Source organism: Cyrtonyx montezumae, unplaced genomic scaffold (genome assembly GCF_038088225.1).
Source record: "Cyrtonyx montezumae isolate F1298 unplaced genomic scaffold, pur_monq_1.0 scaffold_3, whole genome shotgun sequence".
NCBI classification, from domain to species: domain Eukaryota; kingdom Metazoa; phylum Chordata; class Aves; order Galliformes; family Odontophoridae; genus Cyrtonyx; species Cyrtonyx montezumae.
In genome coordinates, this window is record NW_027072034.1 from 34562380 (window position 1) to 34586616 (window position 24237).

At 36.9% G+C, this 24237-nt stretch overlaps 1 protein-coding gene across 2 annotated transcripts in view; it reads right to left on the reverse strand.

Moving 5' to 3' along the window:
• The window catches only part of TMEM131 (transmembrane protein 131), an 88249-nt gene that overhangs the window by 10215 nt on the left and 53797 nt on the right, over positions 1-24237 (reverse strand). For both annotated transcript variants that reach the window (XM_065741170.1, XM_065741171.1), the window contains 19 exons: positions 23491-23599; positions 23008-23161; positions 22735-22905; positions 22304-22414; positions 22084-22218; positions 21459-21563; positions 20110-20196; positions 14811-14963; positions 14591-14666; positions 14375-14492; positions 12330-12468; positions 12107-12216; positions 11663-11729; positions 10555-10706; positions 9834-9976; positions 8769-8955; positions 7788-7973; positions 4831-4989; positions 3705-4303 (listed from right to left, as the gene is read on the reverse strand). In XM_065741170.1, the coding sequence (XP_065597242.1) occupies positions 3705-4303; positions 4831-4989; positions 7788-7973; positions 8769-8955; positions 9834-9976; positions 10555-10706; positions 11663-11729; positions 12107-12216; positions 12330-12468; positions 14375-14492; positions 14591-14666; positions 14811-14963; positions 20110-20196; positions 21459-21563; positions 22084-22218; positions 22304-22414; positions 22735-22905; positions 23008-23161; positions 23491-23599 (2961 nt within the window). The remainder of the gene's footprint in view (positions 1-3704; positions 4304-4830; positions 4990-7787; positions 7974-8768; positions 8956-9833; positions 9977-10554; positions 10707-11662; positions 11730-12106; positions 12217-12329; positions 12469-14374; positions 14493-14590; positions 14667-14810; positions 14964-20109; positions 20197-21458; positions 21564-22083; positions 22219-22303; positions 22415-22734; positions 22906-23007; positions 23162-23490; positions 23600-24237) is intronic.

The window sequence follows — 24237 nt, forward strand, 5'->3', positions numbered from 1 at the left end:
ACAGATGTAGCAGAGAAACTCAAAATGCAGATGTTTAAGAACCTTCAAAACAGAGCCAGAGTTCCTGGACAAAATAGAGGAGGTATAAAGTAGACACCTGGAATTATTGAGAAAAGTAAGAATACAGAGAAAATACAGAGAAGCATGCATGGAGTCATCACTGTCTCAACATTATCTCTTCCTGTTGTTGTACATGGTAAGAGCATTCAAGGTACTCTCACTGCACCTTTTGGTAGACAGGATATATGCCCTTACCAGCAGACCTTCCTTAGACACTATCCCTCAGACTAAGTATCTTCCTTAACATGCCACACATTGACTACTTTCCTGATCAGGATGTATAACATGTGTTGAGTAAGTGAAATAAAAAACTGAGAGTTGTACCAGCTCGTGTCAGAATTCAGTTTGGTAGAAGAACAATGAAGACACTCCTGTTTAATTTGACAATTTGCTCCTCAGGTAAAGTTTGTACCAAAACAGATTTGCTTCCAGTATTTTGGTAAATACCAGATACATGTCAAAGGGCAGTGTCTTCACATTTTGCTTCTTTCAGACTTGATGTTTTCAGTAACAACAACAAAAACACTGCAGATAAAATGTTCGTTTTTAACGTGAATGCAAATACAAGCGTAAACACAAGTAGCTCAGTACAAAACTTTTCCAGGGGTCAGCTTCAAGCTTATTGGGATGTTCTATTTTTGCCTCAGAAGGCCTCATGCCAATATCTGCATCACCTTTAGTCTACATTCAGAACTGCTGAACAGTATAATGCTCACCATTAGAAAAATTACTCAAAAAAACATAGAATTCTTTACGTTGTCTCTTAAAGGCCGTCTAGTCCAACCCCTCGCAATGAAAAGGGACACCTATAGTTAAGACCAGGTTGCTCAGAGTCCCATCCAGCCTGATCTTGCATGTCTCCAGGGACAGGGAATCCTCCACATCTCCGGGTGCCTCACCACCCTCACCATAAAAGACTTTAACGTGCTGTCATAAAACACAAATATAACACAGAGCAGCTGTTTAACACAAATCTAATGTAGCCTCTGCAGTACTCCGCTAAGAACTAAGTATTATGAACACGAAACAAGACTGAGGGCTGAAATCCTGCACAAGACATTCTGGCACAGAACTTTAATTCAGAAGCTGCTGTTCTTGCAAGTGTCTTTGATGAGCTCTAGCTGGTTATCTAAAGACAAAGATCAGCATGCATATGCAGATTTGGATAGATAAGTGTAAAACTTAAGGGGAAGTTCCATTAAGTTTTCCCCTTACAGAGTGTGAATGGAAACGTGAAAGTTTTACTTGATGTGCTGAGCTTTTGAGAGTCGAGTTATGGACTACAGATAATGCTGTTTTTTTATATAAAGCCTATCCAAAGAGAAGCTTGCATTAATAAAGCTGTGATTATTTGATCTGAGCTTGCAAAGAAGTCAAGAAAACTGTCTGGACTGCAAAATATAATAAAATATTCATTATATACTGTGCAATAAATAATACCCTTAAATATTTATTATACCACCACACCAAAGCACAAATGATTCAAAGCTTCTGCAACAGTAAGGAAAAAAAAGTGAACTACCTGAATGCATTTGTAATGAAGAAGTTGAAAAAAACAGGAAGTCATGTCAAAAAGTGAACCCCACATAAGTGATAAAGACTGAAGAATTTTCATATTTTCAGCAGCTTTACTGAACTGATAGACAAATAACAGAAGTGCAGATCTCAAAGATGCACTTAAATATGGCTGAAAAATGTAATCCAAGGTCCATCAAACACTTAAGAGCAGCTGTTTGCTAAGTTCCCAATACAGAGGCTGCTAGAAAAGGCCAGAGGTGCAAAAAGGTGCTCCTCACTACCAGCCATGCTGCCTTACAAAGCTCCAGTGCCACACTATTTGCTGATGTAGACAGTGAGTATGAAACCATTCTCAGGTATTCAAGACTTTTCCACTCGTTGCTAAATACTGTCAAGCTTTCCTCTGTTGTTGTGCATGATCATACAGATGTTTCAGGATTTATATACCCTCCACCTTTCTCTTAACTTAATCTCTAATAAGCAGTACTGTTACTGTATAACATCGCTAGGGTAAAGTGAAAATTCATTTAGAAATAAACACATCAAGATTAACTTTGTAACAACAAAAGTAGGATGTAACTGAAGTGGCGAATACAAAAAGCATGGTAAGAAGCTCCCAGACTCACAGCATCACTGGTGTCGAAAGGGACCCTTGGAGATCAAGTTCAACCACTGCTGAAGTAGCTTCCTACAGCAGGTAGCACAGGAAAGGCAGAGGTGGGCCCTGAATAACTCCAGAGGAGATACCTCTCTGGGCAACCTGTTCCAGTGCTCTGTCACCCTCACAGAAAATAATTTTTCCCCACATTCACATGGAACTTCCTTAGTCCATTTTGTGCATACTGTCTCTTGTCCTGTTGTCCAGTAGCACTGAAAAGAGCCTGATTCCATCCTCTTGACATGTACTCATTTCTATGAATTGATAAGAACCCTTCTCAGTCTTCTCTTCTCCAGGCTGAACAGACCCAGGTCTCTCAGCCCTTCCTCATAGCAGGGATTGCTCCAGGTCCCTGATCTTCTTTGCAGCCCTTCACTGGATTCTCTAGAAGTTCCCTGTCTTTCTTTAACTGGGGAGCCCAGAACAGGATACAGTACCCTGGATATGACCCCACCAGGTCAGAGTAGAGGAGGATCGTCTCCCCAGACCTGCTGGCCATGTTCTTTGTAATGCACCCAGGACATCATTGGTCTTCTTGGCCACAAGAACACTGCTGGCTCATGGTCAACCTACTGCCCAGCAGCACAGCCAGGCCACTCTCTAGGGAGCTCCTCTCCAGCAAGTTACCCCCTAACCTCTAATGATGTATGCAGTTATTCCTCCTTACATGCAGGGCTCTGCACTTGACTTTGTTGAATCTCATCAGATTCTTTTCTGTCCAACTCTCCAGTCTGTCCCGAGTCTCACTGAATGGCAGCACAGCCTTCAGGTGTGTCAGACAAGCCTCACAGCTTTGTATCATCAGCAAGTTCTACTCCAAAAAGAAGTTTATAGTAATGAAAATAAATGACATACAGAACACATCTAATGTTTGAAACCTAATTAATTAAAGCATTAATCAACTGAAAAGATGCATAAAGAATTGAAACTAAACTCCAACCTCACAAAAAGATGAAGGCAACTTACACTAATTCGCTGTCCACCTGACATCAAGGATTTTCTAAAACATGCAAACATGTGCATGAAGAATTCCATTACCAAAATATATCACAGGGGTTTATAAATCTCTACTCCCGTCTGTCTTCCCCCTTCTTCCCCTCTCAGATTTCACAATTAGGACAACTTCTCTTCCTTAGCCCCCATCTCTGATTACAGAAGACAGAGTTGGACAAGAATGATGCTAACCCAAAGGCAAAAGAGTTGCAATCAAAAAAATAATTCATTCACATTTGCTTTCATCAAAACGTTCCAAAGCTTTTGCAGGAAGATTTATAATCTAACACTTCATGGAGAATTTCACTGCCATAAAATAAAGGATGTGTTCAAGATGCCGGCAGATACAGAAGAGTAGGTAACAGTTGAAAAGCTACCACGTACCACTCTATGAAAACATGACCTTTACAGCTCTTGTGCTGTGGCTTACAAAATGAATCTGACTTTTTTTTTTTGAAAGCAGAATTGTTATTACCTTTGTTTTTTGCTAGTGGAGACGGGGGTTGCTCTGTAAACACATCCGGGGAAGGGGTTTCTGGGTGGTCAAAGTCTTTTTCCATAGTTTCTATGAGCCCAGTAAGATCTGAATCTTCTGAGCTGTGCCTCCTGCTGCTGGCACACTCGGCATGAGGTGAGCTGATAAGCGGTAGCTGTGGCAAAGCATTTTCAGTCTGTTGCTCTTGCTGCTGGGACCCAGACCCTGGAGGCTGCTGGAGGGTCTGCTCTGCCAAAGCTGTTGTCTGCTGCTGTGCTGTCTGCTGGTTCTGCCTCGTGCCCTTGGCTCTTTTGCCTGTGGCATGCGTCTGAGCTGTGGCACCTGAATCCAAGGTAAATGGGCCCGCTCTGTTCACTGACTGCATGGAAGCTGCTTGTGCTGAAGTCCTATTATTAGGCATGTTTGAACTGTTTTTGGATTTGATGTTTTCAACATCAGGTGCATTTCTATTGCTGTGAAGGTGTGCTGTTGCACTGCATTGTTTATGACTCCCTGCACTGGATCGTGACGATGAACTGCTTGCTCCATAGATCCCTCTGGATGAACCGTGATTAGAATCAGATCCAAGCGCATTCAAGCTGGAAGAACAAGAAGCATTTAAATGTACTTGATGTTTTAGTTCTTCTGCATAAAAGAAGACTATGTCCAAAAGAAACCTTTAATTACACTATTCTTGGCATGCAATCAACAAAAATGCCTACAACTTGTTTGACAAGTCAGGAGCTTTTATCATTTCCTGTTCACTTGCTCACTGTACATATGAGCAAAAATGGTTAAAATGACAGTCAGTGTGTACTTTGAAAGGAAAGGAGAAGACTGTTTTTTTTTTTAGCTTAAAGGGAAAACTTCTGGCCTACTATTTTAATGCAGTCTATACTTTACTTTCTACAGCGTTAACAGAAAGCTTAGCAGTGTTTGTTTTGACAAAAATATGAATATTCCTCACAAACAATTTGTTTTCCGTAGCTCATTATCTTTCATCTATGGGAGAATCTTTATTCATTCACCTGTTCTAAAGGGTCTTACTACTTTCTAACTGGCCTTATAACTAAAGGGGGAGCAGGGAGAGGAAAGCAAAGACAAACAAACCCAAACTCATACTTACTTTCCATCAGACGAAATTCCAACTATTCTCCTGAGATCAAGTGGCCTTCCCATATCGAAGGGTGGGCTTGAGGCCTCAAAAGACAAGCGTCTTCTAAATGGCTCCCAGATTCCTTGAGCTTCTAGATAGGCTGTTCCAATTACCAACAGAAAGAGTACACTGCAGGGAAGAGAGGCACTCACTTAAGTATTCCTACATCTTGAGCATTTTAAAGCTTATGAATTTAATCACACATGACAAAAAGTTTGTATCTTTCACAGAAAAGCTGAAAACTGTATCCATATCACATTTCTGTCTAACAAACAAAATACCTCAGTCTAATATAACATACACAACAATAAAACTGAGAAGCAAAGTCGGAGATGCAAATCTGGTCCCAAGTCCCTGATTTCAATTCAAATGAAAAAGTGAAGATAGAACTGAAAGACTTAAAAAGCATCCAGGAGGTCAACAGCTCTCACAGACTTGGTACAATTCCATATGAAAATCAAAGATCCTCCACAGAAAATTGTGCTGCAGTTCAGAGATCTAAAATTAAGAAGTGCTATTTCAAGTTCTACAATTGCATCTGCAGTGGTGTTTAGGAATTCTCCACTTACATAATGCACTGCAATGAACTGTATTTCTGATGAAGCATTAAAATCACCGCAGAGACATTCAGCACAGTGCTGCAGATTTCATCTAACAGGTGGGAAATTTCAAGGGGGAGGAGACATACATAATGTTGATGACTAAAGATTGCCTTGCTTGTTACCCTAGAAGGTTTGTGCAAAATTAACTCTGCATTAGCAATTTCTGTTTTCTCTCAGATCCAACTGCTGGTTTTTGTAAGCCAAATGTTATGAAAAAGAACATCCATTCACAGAAAACAACAAGATACCACTTGATGAATTCAAGCTGTCTAGAAGAATTTTGTCTAGATATCATCTTTTATGTTTAAACTGTCAGCAAAAATCCAAGCAGCTCTAGAGACCAAGTCAGCTGATTTTAGCTGCTTATCAATAGTTTTTCCCCGTCCCAGGGATTAGAAGGAATAGCAGATACATAACCCGACACCAGGAAGAAGGGAAAATAAATTTCATCTGAGGTACTAACAAGCAATAGGAAAGATAAAGAAATAGGGCAAGATTTCAGATAAGCTTACATCTGCCTTGGGCACTCTGCCCTCGGATATACAGCTACTTTGGGGATGTAAAGAGTGAGTTGTCACTATCAGTGCTACAAATTAAATTATCAATGTCTGGAAATAGCATAAAGTTGATGCCAACAGGAGTACTGCATCTCTACAGCACTATACAAACTTGAGATGGTACAGGGTTTTGGTGCCACAAATGTGACAGTGGGGTGGCTGCAACAAATGGTCACCTCAAGGGCTCTTCCTCTGCCACTCTCAGGAGAAAAGCTGTATTCTTTTTACCAAAACAAACTTTGTTGCTTTGATAAGTGAGCATCAAGCATGATAACAACCACAAAGAAGCAGGAACAGTGTTGGTCCACTTTGTAGTTGTTCACAGAGACAAGGGAATACTTTATGATAATACGGAAGTGCATTGGTGGCAACCAGCAAACCCCCATATTAGCAAATCCTGAAAACCTAGAGACTGCCTTGTGTGCCTGCTCCTTCAAATATTATGAGGTGGTCACATTAGGACTCCTCTAATTTGCTACTGAGAAGTGTTTTCAACTTGTAGGAAAAAAAAGAGTGAAAGGATTAGTATTTGGTGTTCTTTTGTGAAGTCCAGTTAACAAATACAGTACACGTAAAGTTATCCGTGCAAGCTACACATGAGCTGAAAAATGTTATTCAGTCTGTCAATAGAGCAGAAAATAAGTTTGCTCACTTCTAGCATATACATAGAAGAAACAAAATAAGACAAAACTACTGCACTCGTGGCAAAGTCCTGAAGAACCAAAGAAGAAAAAGAAGCACATTGCTCTATTTCTTTTATCTTTTTATTCTTCTTTTAACAAGGAAAGACAGCCTGACTAAATATTTATACCATGCAGTTCAGCAAAATCAAAAAGTCAGAATCCCCCAAGTTTATCCCCCAAAAATGCAAGGCTTCATTTGCAACAAACACACTGGACAACACTTCAGATTTGCAGCACACAGGAAGACCACTTTCTCGTAACAGGCATCTACTGCAGGAATCCATTCCACACTGCAATACAGGCTTCACACCACCAATGTGTGGTAAAGCAAAGTAAAACATCTGTTGTTACTGATTAAGTATCTATACTGCGGCTTTCTCTAGCTAAATGCAGTGGGGAAAAGCATTTCACACCCAAGGAGATAAGCAGGGAAGCACTGTTTATAACCTCAGGATCTATACCTAGGTTAGACTAGGAAAAGACAATGTAACTTTCATCTCAAATTTCCACCAGTCACTTCAAAGAAAAAAAAAGCATGAATATACTACTACATAACCTCAGAGTATTCTGTGTAGCAGACAATGCCCTTCAGGTTCTCAGAAACTCCATTATTAGTATCACCAGTTGTCTGCCACATACAAGTGGCAGCAAGTTGAATTCATCTAAGGCATTTGCTAAGCTCATGAAGTCACTGCCTCATATCTTTCTAAAGCACAGCACTGGAGAAGGATGCTTCAACTTCTACAGGAATCTAACTACTAACAGTGTTCTAATACCTAATTTGATTCAAGTCTCGCTGAATCAGTTGTCAAAAATCCACAAGCTATCAGTGCTAACAGGATCTCACCTAACAGTCTGAAGGGATAAACAAATTTTGTTTTAATTTAAAGCACAAAATCAGTATTCCTCAGCCTAAAGCTGTTCACATTAAACCCCAAGCCGTTTTTATTAATTGTTCTCCTTTTGCCACATCACCCATTACACTAAATGTAACATGCACTGAATACACATGCCTTCTCTCTATAATCTATATTTAAGTAAAGGTACCTCACACACACACTGATAAGAACAGAAAAACACATTACCTCATTATTCCTGAGGTAAGGATGTACAGTGCCAGTTCCCAGTTGGGCCTGGGCAATGCTTCTGCACACGTTGCTAACATATGATATGGAAGGGATGCATTCAAGATAAATACGAATTCAGAGCCTCCTGCAGTAATGAATTTTAATTCACGAATTACTCTGGAAGCAGTGAAATCTGGTGTAAACCTGTAAACGAAGTAAAGCACATATATATATATCTATATATCTATACACATAGACCAAAAAAACAGCAGCTATACCTAAGCAATGAAACTGATTGTGTAAGCTATGTTTAAACAAAAACACCATGCTTTTTGGAAACATCACTACGTTTCTGTCTCATCACAAACTGAAACCAATGCAAAAACGCTAGTGAAATTTCACTGCATGCAGTATCTTGTATATCCTCTGGCATAACAGTAGCATCTTTTGAATTGTTTAGATACTGCATTCCCAATACCTAACTTTAAAGAAGCAGTGTTAAAAAGAGTAATTTTTGGTACAGAGACCTTCTACAATAAAAATTAGAATTAAACAATCATTATCATTAAAGGCAGCAGATGAAATATTTAAGGCTGAAATGCTGTGCTTTATGATTATAACCCTTATACCAAGGGCTCTTCAGCATGTACTGCAATGCACCAAAAATATACGTAAATCTAGATCTCATGTGCATTCATAACTATAATGGAAGAAATTGAACTCATTAAGTTGCATTTACTGGACAGTACCAAAAATGATACTACAGCTATAGAATTTATATAAATATAAATTTGTGCTTTAAGTTTTGTTCAAGAGCAAATAACATTTACAATAAGAGAGCGGTTTTATGCTTTAAGCTGTATTAAAAAACAACCCCAAAGCTTAAGTAAAAACCCTCACAATTTAACCAATATTCACTGCCTTTGGAAATACAATTAAGTGTACAAAACTACTGATGTACAGACCCATTCAGATGGAAAAAAAAACCCCAACACTTACAGTATGACTATGTCTTTAGAGGCATTGACACTTAGTGCAAACTCTTGACAGTTAACTACTTTAAATCCATATCCTTCACATGTATAGCCACTGATTTCCATGGTTTTCACATTAATCTGCAGCTGCCCTGTGTTTTCCACTTTAAACGTTCTTCTGAGTGTGAAATTTGGCTCTTTGTATTTCATTTCTGGAAACAGAGGAAAGTAATTAGTGCTGTGCTAAAATGATGTTCACTATGTACATCTTCTACAACAGTGGCTTTAAATTACTGTGGTGCACTGCTTAGCATAGTAGCATTCAGTGACAAGTCCCAGCATTTGCAGAATGAAAACTTATCATTTTGTGCCTAAAACTTTAAATCTATTGCTAAGCTATATTAGTAAAAAAACCAAAAAACCACCCAAATGCTGAATCACAACGTGCAAAGAGGTAATGACTGACGTTTACTTGAAATTTTCTTACTCATTCCTCAAAACAACCAACAGTAAGATCTCAGAGAGTAATTAATATAGTACACATAGGAAATCTGCTAAGTAGCAATGCAGATTTTAATACCAGATAGAAACTGAACTGCTTCAGCCAGTTCTTTTAGAAATACAGGTACCTTTGGTTCTCTTCTCAGAAGTCTAGGGTATGGAGCAGAAAGTCTGTGACCCCAGAACAGAATTTGCCTGCACTTTTCAAAGAACATACCCTTCGTTTTCCCCTGCTGGCCACACACAGCTTCTAAGCACCAGCGGAAAAAAGAAATCCCAAACCACAAAACAGACACTATGATGTCTTTTTTTTCCTAACATTCAGGAATTATACTTCATTCTAGTAGTTCACTCAAATTTTCATCTCCTACATCTTGAGTTCTACTGGACAATGGACTTCTCAGTTTTCCTAATTTTCCTATCAAAACTTAAAAGATCACTTTCTGCCTGAATTAATAAGCAATGTTAATATGGAATGATAAATGGAAAAGAATTCTGACACACCAGAAGAGGGAAAAAGTCCATACAAACATGTTTGAAGTTGTACACTTGAGATGTCCTTCAGCATAGCAGTTCACAAAGTACTCACTTTCTGAACAGTCTTTTAAAAGTGCTTCTGTGATTTTAAAGCGTAAAGAACTTCCAAGACCAGGAGGTTTGCCTGCAACCTTCAAGCTCTCAGTTGTCCCCTGTCCCTGTACCATTATGGCATCTAGTACAGTCAAATTATTTCTGTATTAAAAGCAAATAAACAGAGAGGGTTGGAAATATTCATGAAAATATTAAGCAGTTTATTATCCCTGCAAGCTTCTCTAGAAAATAATATATAATTCCTCAGATAAGTTCAGAAAGAAGTAGTGCAAGACAGTAGCCTAAGAAAGCACAACATAGCAAGCAAGTAATAAGGATGAATTAGTTATAGTTTATATTTCATCATCATATTGAAGTACCACATGATAGAAAAAGTAAATATTTATGCAAACAGAACTCTTACGGACAAGACTGAAATAGCAGCTTTATCTTGCACATAGTACCTGTAACTAGATACCCTACTTTCAAAGCAGTACAGCGTGTATTTAAGGAAACGAGTTCAAGTATATGGATTATATATTTATATTAGCAAATATGTACTGAAGGCAGCTAACCTACTGTAAAACAGATTTACTCTGAAAGTAATCATGCTCTCTTCTGGCATATGACTTAGTAATTACCCTTGTAAAAGGGAGTTTCCGACTGACAGCAAGTACGACCATATATGTAATTAAAGACATATCAAAAATTCAAACTCATTTCAGAAATATTTATCATACCTGATAACAATTAATGATGAAACAGTTTTGTTAAGAACTGGAGTGAATTTTACTTTGACCGACTTCCTCTCCCCAGGTTTTAACATGAGGCTTAGAACTGAATGGCGAGCCAGGCCTTTTGGAAGTCCAACAGTGCTCTGCAGTGGCTGGACCTTAACAGAGTGGGGAAAACAAAGAAATGCTTTCAAAAATAGGGATTTTTAACATATTTTATAGAGTGTATGTTTAGTTAGAAAATTGCATGCATTCTAGAAAAGCATCTTAGCAAATGAACAGCATGTTTCATTGGGTTGTTTTAACCAGAAAGAGAGGTCTAGCACAATAAATTCCCTATTTACAAGTAAATCACCTGACAAGCAGAAGAAACAGCATGACAGAATGAAGCTAAGCTATATACATGTAGATTCATACAGCTCTAATACAAAAAAGAGTTCTGAAGTTTTTAAATGTGTATTTTTAACACTAAATCAGCATTAAACCATTATGTAACATTTTCTACCACTACAGAAACATTTTTTAGAATATTGGTTTCCCAGAGTAAATAAGAAAAAAGAGGGAAAAAAACAAACTTAAGATAGAAGGCCAATTGAAATAAGCATATTTTGCTTGGTTTCTCTTTAGATGCAATGCAAGCATTCCATTGCTAATCTAAAACTGATCATAAATGAAGGGGAAGTGAATATGTATTGCATGAGAAAAAGAAGAGCATGTGACATTCTGATCACTATCTGAAAACATGCATAGTTAAGCCTGTACACCAGAAAAAAAAGAGCAAAAAGGATTAAAATAAAGAACAAAGCTGTGGAAAATTCAGTACTTTGCTGACTTTAGAGCTGCAAACCACAACACTGATAAAACAATCCTCAGTATCAGTAAAAGAATGAATAAAAATGCATCAATACAGTTTTTCTGCAACTTCTGCAGAAGAATATAAGTATATAGTGAAAATTAAAGTGTAACTGTTACATTTGAAATACTTTTTCTGATTCCCTAAGAATACCCAACAGAAATATCATATTTTTGACCCTTGCTCCCTAAAATTCAATATATGCATGATTGAAATCTTAAACATTAAGACAGTATCTGAAGAATGCAATGAAATACTTACACAGTTTCTGAAGACCTGGAATTCTAGAGTCCTCAGATTGAAATCTATTGGCTTACTCAAATTAAACCTGAAACAGACATGCAGGGTTTGTTTTCTTCATGAACAGGGGGGGCAGGGGAAAAACCTATTTGCACTTATTGAAGACTTCAGCACAAACCAAGAACTCATGGAAGGACTCAAATAATACACAGCTGACAGGATCCACCTGACTTCCCTTATTTTTCCCTCATTACTTCAAGTTAAGGAAAAAATGTAAATATATTTTTAACTCAGCATAAATTCAGCTGTGTATTCAACATGAACCAGTTTAGATTAAATTCCCAGCTGGGCTAATGATTCAAGTTCTAGAAATGGACAACAATAACTACTAACAGTGTGTAATTTTTATAAAATGCATTTTGCTAGGGAGTGACAATGCCCTAGGCCCTCCAAAACACTACTTACCGTTCCAGCATTTTATCAGCAAATGTGGATGGGTTAGAATATAGGGCTACAGGAAGGAACTGAACATACACAGGAACATCAGCTGGATTTTCTAGAAAGATTTCTTCTTCCTAATCAGAAACACAATGTTTGCAAAGTTTACATATGGGTAACTATAACTAGAAAAAGCTACTAAAAAAAAGGCTCTAAAACAAAAATTGAAGCTATCAACAAAGCAACTCACTGATGAACTGTTAGTATTGGTGAGTGGGAAGCTCAATTGGCGTGGTGAACTAAGTATGGAAGGCCAGGCCATTTCTGCAGACACTTTCAACTGAACATCCTTCTGAAGATCTGTGTCCACTTCAAATATTGCATTCAATCTGGAAAAAAATAGTTATAAAACTTAAAGATGTGGCAAAAGCCTGGAGAAAAACAATCTTGGAAAACGTAGAGTGCTTAAAAGTACCATGAAAGCAGCATTAGTGTGAAAAGATTACATTATTAAAAAAAACACCCACAATCTGACCACATTTACCACTAACAGAAAACACAACAGAAACCCCCAGAACATGCTCTCAGGAAACCAACTGAAAAATTCAAAAACACGTCCAATGTTTAAATATTGTTGTCAACAAACATCTGTTCTAAATTCTATTAGAGTGTATTCAGGGATAAGGTGACCATAAAACACAACAGGACTTACATACTGCATCACCAGTGTTTCAGTATTTCTACTAAATTCCTATTCTTCAGATAGTGAGATAACTTTTGCTGTTCTGTTAGAAAGTGCCCACCTCTTAACTACTGCAGAAACAAATTTTGAGAATCTGATCAAGATTCAGATCATTAAACAAAAATAACCTCACAAATACTTTAGAAGTCAGAGAGATTATGTAATGCTGCTATTCTGAGATTATTGCAACAATTAACTACAACAATTTGCAGAAGTATGGAGAGTAAAAAGGAAAACCATCAGTCCTGCTGCAGTCTATTTCTAATACAACATCCAGATATCTGCTATGCCAAAAATATATTGTGCATCCATCAAACTGTACTGTCCAAGCAATACATAGTAAATCTGATGTACAGTAAGTGTGAAGGATACAGCAGATCATGCGCCTATACTCACAATAACAAATCTAAATGAAATCTGGAATTAGTTCACGTTATTACTTCCACAGGTGAATGAAGTCCTTTGCTATTAGCCAAATGGCACAACAGACTTGATTCCTTTTAACTTGATGAGCTCTCCATCACAAGTTGAAACATGACTAACTACTGAGTTCTCCAGTCAGCAAAACAAACCAGATGTTAAACTTAAAACCTAGAGAAGTATTTCAGAGAGCATCTAAATTTAAATATCCAAGTCTGAATCTATTTTGAAGGAGCAGGTTCTCCTTTGCCAAATGCTACCCTAGCAAGCTGGTTGACTTTAAGCCCCTTTAAAAAGCATCATACATTCCCCAGAACTGCTGTTTTGTCAGTAATACTTTTCAACAGTGTTCTCCTCTGTCTTACTGTAGCTGATAGAATATTCTTGCAGAAAATTCCATTCACAACAACTTTATTCAGGAGCTGTTAAAAAAAATCAGCATTATAACAAAGAAGCTACTTACAATTATTTTGTCTTTCTGCAAATATGCGCCTTTTTTTTGAAGTCAGTCTGGATGCTATCACCACAAAAGACACATCACTTGCAGTTAAAGCAAACATCTCTTGAAGCTTAATCAGTTTGTGTATGTGAAAGTGGATGTTTAAAAAGGTATACATAAGCCTCTGAATACTGGATAGCAATGATTAATCACTTTCTAGTCAGCATCACTCAAGGAGAAGTATCAACAACTTGATTACTCGCCGAAATACAATAATTTCAGAATAGCAGCAACAGAAAACCTCATGAAATCCTAGAGGGGTGCTAAATTTACTACTTTAGAAGAGATTAAGCAGAGATACTATACAGTATAACTTGTTTTAGGAAAGATTTTCAGAACAGAGACTGTCCTGCTCTTGCCACCCTTTATGGAACTGCAGTATGCTCCAGTCAATAGTAACTTCTAAGGCTATCACTGACTTGAAGTTGTTATTAGTGGTAGTATTTTTAACTTTTTAAATTTTCTCTTTAAAGCTTTTGCAGAGAATACTGAGTAGTTGGTTTTATGCTCTCTCTCTCAAAAAGCACTACAATAGATCTAAAAAAAAAAAAAAGCCTGTACTTTATAATACCACACGTAACAGAATTATCTAGTGATCTATGGCCTGAGGAAGTAACAGGCATAGAACACTTACCTATGGCTTGAGTTCTCTTTTATCTCTGTCCATGCTTTGAATAAGCTCTCATGCAAATCCCAGTCAGAATCCCACATATCTTCTTGCATTGCTACACTGTGCTGAACTTTAGATTCCGCTTTAAAAAACATAATGCATTTTTAAATCCTTCATGTAAAATCATTGCTTAAAAAGAAAATTATTTGTACTTCTCATTAAAAAGAGATAGTTACTTACATTTAGAGAGAAAAGGCAATCCTACATAACAATGATCTCCACACTGTAAACCAGGATCAAAATAAATATTTGCAATCTGTAAAACAGTAAGAACAGACCAGTTAAGAAATTGCACAGTAAATGCAATGAGGAAAGAAGGAAGACTTCTGATGATCACAACCACACTTGCAATAAAAACAGAAGGAACCTGACAAATTGTACAAGTAGGCAAAAAACAAACCTTTGATTTTTTTCCTGACTCTAAATCTTCTTTATTACTTCTCAGTCTCTTATAATAAAACCTTACATCTTCAGATAGGGAACGTATGTGCTGTATTTTCACTTTCTGAGAGAAGGAGTTCATAACGTTCAGGCTCTGGTGAACTACTTTCCCCTTAAAAAACAAAACAAAACACAAGGGTGAAAAACGGTGCATTGTATGCATTTTCCCTACCATATATATTTATCTACTCATGCAGACTGGCATAAAGGCTACAGCAAAGTTGAAATATTAAACTGATATTTTTAATTTATTTTTAAAATGCCTTTTTTAAAAAAAAACAAAACACTTCCAAGGTAGGTTTCTGTGAATTCAATTTCTTCCTCCATCTGTTTCCAAACATGGTTCATCTCTCTCAAAAAACAAAATGAACAAAAATATCACTAAAGTTTCTGGAGAGCTACGACATTCCTGCTAAATCAGATAATGTTTTTAGAGAGCCAGAGGAGGAAAGGCAAGAGAAAGCTTTGGTTTTAACAGCCTCCAGATATAAAAGACAAAGAATCTTCTTGTAACAGATGTAGAAAATAGTTACAACTGTTTAGAAATTATCTTAAAGAAGCAATTGAGTGAAGCTGCAGGTAATCAACACAGCAGGTGACAGAACATTTTACAACATTAATATAACCCTCCTATCCCCTCCCAATGAAATGAAGGCACCAGGCAATCAGACTACCTTGAAAAGAAAACTGTGCTTCCCACCCCCTCCCCATCATACCTTTACATTTCATCTTCTAGGCAGAGAACATATGGTTTAATTGTGTGTCACAACCAAAATGGTTCTAGTACTCAAGCTCTACCTCTCTCCCCCACCCCCAACTGTTATAGCTCACTCCAGTTTGATCTCATTTGTAAAGCAATGATTCCATAGACACACCTTTCACCTCATCAAAACACCCAGCCCTGATAAAGATATGGCAAACAATAAATGAAAGGCTAGTCAGGATTGATGACAAGATTACAGACTTATATAAAAGAGATAAATGCAAGCAAATATGAATGCCTAGGATTGTCTTCTAATGAACAGGTTTTAATGTTCCCCTTAAAAAAAGGAAGTATTGATTTAAGAAAAAAATCACAAGTGGAGAGATGGGGAGATGAACTCCGCAGGCTCAAAATTTAACTGCAGTCTCAGGAAACAGTCACTTAGCAAGATAGTCTCAATAACACCAACTGCAGAGGGAAAGAAGCTGCAAGAGTAATTCTGTAAACAGTACAGTCCTGCTAAACTGAACAGGAAGTAGAAAAGACTGTGTCTGTGCTTCACCTACTGAGAGCTGAGTAAACAAGCTTCACCATTTGGACAAGATAAGTGAAGCTTTATCTTGCCCAATAACTCTGCACAATAAAGGAAAAGTATTTTAGTAGCTTTAAAATATTGAAGAGCAGATAAGGAAAGAAAACTACCACTCATTAATTAAAAAATATATTTATTTATTAATTGGGCTAAAAATATATTTATCTTCCTTTGAGGTAGAAAGTTAGGACAGTGGGTACTATAAGCTAACACTGCCATTACAAAGTACAAGTCCACACAGAAAAGGTGCTTAAGTCAAAACACTGATCATCAGAAGACCTCATGCACTGTTAGTGTATTGCAGACATTTTTACAGAATACCAGCAATCAGACATAAGTGCAAATATACTAAGATTAGAAACAGACAGCACTGGGAACTGGGCAGCTGCAAGAGAATTGCAACCCAGGTATGAAGTGAAAAGCAAGTGTTACTAAAATTGCAGTGTTTAGTTATTCCTGGATGTTATAGTTGTCAGATTTCCCTGTCATGAACTAGAACAAGAACTAATCCTATTTTAGACTTATTATCTTAAGTAATGGAGACAATACCAAACAACCACATGCAAGAAGATCCTGAAGTCAGTAATACCAAGTTTAGTTTGAAAATATTAAAAGTCTACTTTCAACATTCTCAAATATCAAAAAAGCTAAGTGTTCAACAAACAGAATTAGCCTCTGAAGCCGACCACTTTGAGAAGCTTGAGGTTTGAACACAGAAAACAGTCCAGAATTTTGTCTAAAGTGACAATGCTTTCCAAATTCAAACTCCCAAATAAAAAGCAGGAGTTCAAAAGTCAACTGAATTAACACAAAAAAAAAAAGAAGAAGAAAAACATTACACCACTAAAAATTACATCAGTCTCAGGATGAGAGAGAATGATGGACAGTGATGACATCACCTCTTATAGGTTGAGAAATGCAAGCACTACACAAACCAACAACACCTTCCAAAACATAACAGAAGAAAACTCAAACAAAATAAGTCAAGGTGATGAATGTGGGATTATATCAAGACGCACCCGAAGTTTAGATATTCCAGTTAGAACAGTAGATTTTTAATAATTGCTCTTTTAAGGCCCAAAATTTGACAGAATATTTTATTGTGGTATTCAAAGGGGACATTGACTTTGATGGGAAATAGAAGATATAAACTAGGATACAGAACAGAAATTGCTTTGTATTTAAGTGAAAGAAAAGGAAATGAACCATTAAGATTTCTGTTTATTGAAGACTTATGGAACAGTTCATGGATGAAGCTACAGATACAGTAGTCAATGCAATAAATACACTGATAATGGTAAAGCAGTATACTAAAATAGGAAACAGATCCTAAAGATAGAAAATAAAAAATGAACCATGCAACTTCAGCAGTGATAATTTGACCTTGAGAGTAACAAATGACTTCAGAATAATTTGTGAAGCAGGTTCAAAGGGAGATGGAATGATCATGGAACAGAGGTGGTAACGATTTGCTGAAGTCCTGTTGACTGGACTGTTCTTCTCTGATGAATCCCTATTGCATTATTTTTCCAAAAAATGATCACTTATCTGCTGGACATAAGGAAAAGCACTGGATAAAAGTGCCAGTGAAGAACTACTACTTAAAAATACATATACTGTGAGACCAGCAAAAGATATTAAGGAGCTATTGCAAGGCGAGGAGAGAAGAGACAGCGCTCTAAGAAAAACAAGGTGAAATAATTAGTGCATAGTTTACTGAGGACTGGACTAGGAATAAATATTCCTAGAATATTCATTGCTTTGGTACTAAAAAATATAAAAAGAGACAAGTTTGATCCTGCTAAGTTAAGAGGCACTTTCAGAAACAGAGGAAGATCAATACGGCATACAGATTGACCTGCTGACTGTGAGTTCGGAGAATAGCCTGAATTCAATAATCCTCAGTTAAGACTGTGAATTTAGAATCTATTAAGAAATTTATTTTAAAGGCTTAGCTTCCCTGTTTGAAAAGGCAAAGCAGGTAGTGAGGATGATGGTCTGTATACGGTCATTGATCCCACAGCATGTTGGGACTCAACAGGACAGGTAAGGAAAAAATCATTTCCAACAACATGCATAACCTGAGATATCCTCACTAAAGATAATTAAGACCTCTAAAGAACATGGTAAAACTTCACTCAGATGACATGGTACATTTATGATTACTCATTAAGAAACTGCTACACATGGAAAATTAAAACAGCAGGGAGATACACAATGAGTAAAACAGGAGAAAACAAGAAAATACCATTTTGTTTGTTTTTAATCTACTAACAGGCCACAGCACATACACTGCTCTACACCAATGTCAAGTGCTAAAAAAGGGATGGGAACTAATTCAGATCAAGGACACCCGTGATATAAATGGTTACAGAGCCACAAGGAGTAACTGTGAGCTGAAAAATGCAAGCATATTTTCAGCCATCGTAACTACAGTCCTGGAGTAACTTCCTAGTAGGAAGAAGGAAAACAAGAATCGTTACCAGCAGATAGAAGAAACAGTAAAAACAAATAATGAAGTAAAAACTAAATAATATAAAAATGCTCCATCCCCTAAAGAATTAAAAAGTGGGCCAGAAGAAATCTAGACCTTTATCCCACTAACAGAAGTTGGAAAAAAACACTTTGCTCCCAAGTACAGTGCTGTGACAGTGATAGTGCACAGAAGGCAGCTCAGATATATTGTGTCTAAGCTAAACTAAGCATGAAACAGAACATGTTCACGCAGACAAGTCATGTAAGTGACAAGAGATGCCTGCCAAATAAGCAACAAGCCAGGCACTGCTTCAAGTATTTGTACAGCATAGATGTGCTCAGTCTGTTCAGGAAGGTGCTTTTCGTAAGACGCTGATGACAAACCAACCTGCAAAAAACAACCCAACAGGAACAGCTTTCTGGAAGGCGTTTCAAAGATAATTTAGGTGTATAAACCACTCAAATCCAGAACATCCATCTCTAGGAGGGACACTTGATATTTCAGCATGACACACCCTCAAGTCAAGTATTTCTTCACATTTTTTCCAAACCTGCAGAGCAATCACTAGCAAAATCACTGGAGAACTGTTCCCTTTTTGGACAGCTGCTTTTTCAAAATATATTGAAGATGGCTTTATCATTTCAGAAAACTGCCATAATAGTATCTTTATCCTGCCACCTCCATCTCTCCTTTTCTGACTTTTTTTTTCAGTCTACCATTTCTCTTGATTTTCCATTGTACTATGTTCCATACTCATCAGAAAGTCACATGAATCTCAGACATTGATGAAATACCAATTGCAAGTCAATATGCATTGATTGCCCATGCTTCTATGGCCATACTGAACATCACGTAAGAAATATGCGTTATCCAGTTAATAGATTGGTGCACAACTGAGGAAAGAAGGTGCCTTCAGCCATCACTGAATAAACATTACTGCAGAAGAAGAAAACAACCTTTGCATATTTTTGCAGAGAGCTGCATACTCTTACAGTTTTCTTGCTTTCCTGTTCTTGTACTCCACCATATACCCTCAAAGACTATTTACTTTCAATGTGGAAACAACGCTTCACAGAGATCAAAAACTTCTTATACTGATGCTTGAGTTCAGTAGCTGACTTTGTCATCTTTGGCTTTTCACATTGGAAATTTGAAAAATGCATTTATTCAGTGACACTTGTCTTACTTCTGGTGCTAATGTGCAAGAACTGGCAGTAACTATATAAACACAGTTACATTAGAATGAAGCCGCAAAGAATCATGTTTAGGATCATATCAGTATTCAAAGATCCCATGTAAGAGGGAAGTAGAGGAGAAATGAAGATAAACCATGCTTGGGACATGTCAGGAAAAAGAGTGACAAATGAAATAATACAACAAAACTATCTTTCCAGCTTGAAACTTAATTTAAGACCAAGTTTTCTCTTGAAGGTGACAGACAAAAAAACTGCACAAAAAGGTTTAATGCTCTGACCTAACTAACTTACCGGAAAAGAAGGTGGAAGAAATACATGTTTTGGGGAGCAAGTCAGTGAGCCTACAGCAATCACTGCCTTCACTGGTATAGTTAAAATCTAAAAGAAAGAACAAGAGAGTTAAAGAAAAAATGTTACTTCCAACTTTCAAACATCTCTTCTACATTTATTTACATAGATTATCAAAACTCTGAAATTCTACAACTAATGTAGCCAAGTCTTACACGCACATTTAAAAAGTGCAACCATGAATTAAGATTTCAATGTATTAGACACTCTGGACTGTCAGGAAGAAAATCTTTTTTTCAGACATAGCTTTATTCTATATGGAGTACAAAAGCAAAGTCATAATAAACGCTTTGCAACGGGACATTACAAAGTTCTCACCTGAGAGAGACTTACCCTCTTGGAAAGCAGGAGGATGACATATTTAAGATTACTATTAATTATTAATAGGGAGGATGACATACTAAAGTTCCCAAAAGACATCAGAAGTCATGATAAAACCATGAAACAAAAAGGAGACTTAGAAGGAGTGTAGAAGGGATGACAATAATTCTTACTGCATATGCTTAGAGCTATCAATACAAGTAGAATAACTTGTAGGGGAAAAAAAGAAAAAGGCTGACAGTTGTAAAATTGGACAGTCACATGTATGGACATACTACAAAATTTAAAGTCTCAGTAAACTGTGAGAAATTAGAAGTTTCCTATTTTCTGCATCAGAGCCATACAACAAGCTCTGTAATTTCCTTGCTTCATAAACATCACATTTTCTTCCATGCGTATCACTTGAAGTTATAATACAAAAATACTAAATATGGATTGCATTGTATTATAATATCACTCTTCTGCAAAATAATACTTAACAGGAACGGCATATGAAGTTGAGAATGAATTGGTCATTCTCTCCCTTACTAACTCTGATGCAAAATCTGCTGCACCATTCATCAGCAAACTGCAATTTCTCCAAAGCAATTTTCATGTTGTATTTTGACAAAAATCTTTCAAAAATTTGAATAACCGATGACATGCCAAAAAGCACACTGTGAGATACTATGCCAGAATATTTTTGCATTGATGCTTTGAGGGTGTGTCAAGAACTCACCTCAAAATATCAGGTCAGTCATGAACAGAAATTTGTGAAAACCACATGAAAACCATTATGAAAGTTCTTCATTCTTTAGGAGAAAATTTGGCATGAGAAGCGTTACTGTCACTCCCTGCAGAGTTAATCTGACCTCCACCCTTTAAACTTCAGCTTCTCTGTGATACTGCAATCTGTCCACTTCAGACTTCACAGTTAAAAATCAAAGAAACACTCCACTTGGACAATACACGTGGATATACAAGAAGTATACCTCGTAGTCTGTTGTGATTTGCACAGCTCCGTCATGAATTCCTTCAAGTTCTTTTGCTATTAGTTTTACTCTAAACACAGCATAATAACCTGATGTTAGTATCACCTGTAAATGGTAGGAAACAAAATTGTATTCCATTAAAAACAAAAAATAAATTTCACTAAGGAATACACTAAACAAGACTCCATTCCCTTAAACTCCCTGAAGGCATTCAAGGCAGGGCTGGATGTGGCTCCAGGCAGCCCTGGTCTAGTGGTTGGCAACCCTGCCCACAGCAGGAGGGTTGAAACTAGAGCCTTGAGATCCTTTTCAACCCAGGCCATTCTATGATAAACTATCTGAAACATCTGACAACAGTAAAAGTAAAAAAAAAATAAAAAAATTCAAATGTAAGTAAACAAGGATTAAATATTTGGAGATTATGGCTTCTAAAGTTCCCCTTTCAAAATCAAACCAATTTGAAAGCTATGCTACTACTCAGAATAAAACTAAGAGCACATATACTTTTTTTTGACATTCTTAATTTTTGTTCTCCCTCCCCCACACTAAATTATTTAAAAAAAAAAAACTTCTTTTTTCCCCTCATAAATTTAATTTTAAGCAATAGATTCAAAGGGTTACTTACTGATGACTGATCGGATGCACTAGCATTTTGTAGTTCATGGTGGTTTGCAATTATTGTTGTTCTATTTCCCTTTTCAGTTGTTAGGAGTTCTATGGCCAAACCATCCCCTATAATATGCCAACTTTTTATAGCCAGCTTAAAAAGAACAAAAGATACTATTTCAGTAACAAGACTGATGTAAGATTTTTAAAAGGCAAACTAAAAATATATCCATCCTTACCTCTATCGGATTGCTGTTGATGATTGCAAATAAAATGCTGGTAGCTTCTGCTGCACTCAATATGCCAAAGTCTATAAATCGCTCCTCAGTTTTTGGAGGCAGTACAAAGTACTAGAAAGATTAATAAAGCATAATTAAATACAAAATACACTCAAACCTTAAGTTTATTAACAAATAAATAAGTCTAGTGCAGCAGTAATAAGATAACCTCAAAATTCTATCCATTTTCTACATATAACTTAAGGGAGCAAAAAAGAATTTTTCAGCAGTAACAAAGGTGAGAAAAGAGCCGGTAAAGTAGGTGATGTTATCCATATCTATAAGTCTGTTGAAATTAAGAAAGCTAATCTCCCATAGAATTGGAATAAAGAGTCCCCTATTAAATCTGCCTCTAAGTAGACTGGAATAGCTAAAAAAAGGGAAATACTTACATCTAAAAATCCTGTGTATGCTCGAACAGGTAGGTGAAATTTAGAAGCATTGGTGATAAGTAAAATATTGTTATCTATATGGACCGACGATGTGGCAGGCATAAAATAGAGTGTAAAAATATATCTGGATTCATTGGGTGGAATTAAGACAGGTTTGCTGAAGTTCTGGACCTAGATCAGTGAAGAAAGAAGATCAAAGTTACAATTCAACCAACTGCAGCACACTTAAATATTTCCCACTAAGTATAAATATTCTACTGAACTGAGGCTTACTTTAAACATCGGTTTTGCCTCTTCTGGTAACACAACATCATGTATAAGGACTGCAAAATTGAACGTGTTTGTAAGATAGATCTGTCTTTCCACAGAATCAGAAGCACCATCACGGATGTGAAAAAGTGTAGCAGCGTGATCAAACCCTAAATACCTATGAAAAGAAAGCAGCATGAAAAAACAAAGACTTTCCTTATGTAATCATATATTACGTGTACATTAGATTTATATATCGTTTTTGTGTTATATATGTTGAATCCAAGCTTTGAAACCAGCCTGTTTATTACTGAGACTACCTCACTATAAAAAATAAAGAGAAAAAAACTTTTACTAGCGCTTGTAGTTCTAAATGAGCTTGATTCAGAAAATACAGTTACCACCTCTTTATATCCCTTCCCTCACCAAAAAGGCTAGAGTTACTTGCCAAACCAGCTAACTTTCAGCATTTTTTTTCTAAACACTGTTCAGCAACTGCACGCTTACCCATCCAATACTTCTGCTTGATATGGAATTTCAAGTTTGGAGTAACTCTTCTCTTTCGCTTTAACAGTTATTTTCCCAGAAGACTGTGATGCTTTTTTTGCTTTTGATGCTGTAAAGGAATATAAGAAAGTTGTTCAAGCAGACAAACAAAAATCCATCAGATTAGATTAGCTTGAATAGTAAAAACAGAGCTAGCCCATAGACTGAGTATCGTGGAAAAAGAAAATGGATCTTAATGAAGCTTCAAAACACCACTGACATAGAATAAGGCTTAGAAGACACCTGAGTTCTGAGTTCCTCCCCCTTATGCCAGTTAGTCAATATGGCTGAGTTACATACACTAGGGAAGTCTAGTTGTCAAATAAATGATTTAAACATGTCCAAAAGATAATTAAGATGCTGGGTGAGCATCTGAATTCCTCACTACAGTATGTACTGTTCTACACTAACAGAAGTTTGTGAGTGCTAGGCTCCTTATTTAAAACTACCAGTCAAGCAGGACTTTGGGCCAAGAACACTGAAATAGAATCAGAATCCATGCAAGATCCAAAGCTAAACAAGTGCCAAGAACAAAACTAACAGGTCTGTTCCAAGGTCACAGAACAAGCAATGTTACCCTGCTAGCAACAAGACCAGAAAAGTCAAGGGATTCAAATACTGGTTAGTAGAAACTGCCAGCCCCTAAATTCCTGCATGTAGTAGGACAGCTGTAAGAGCAAATATTTATGGCAGACTGCTTAAATAAAA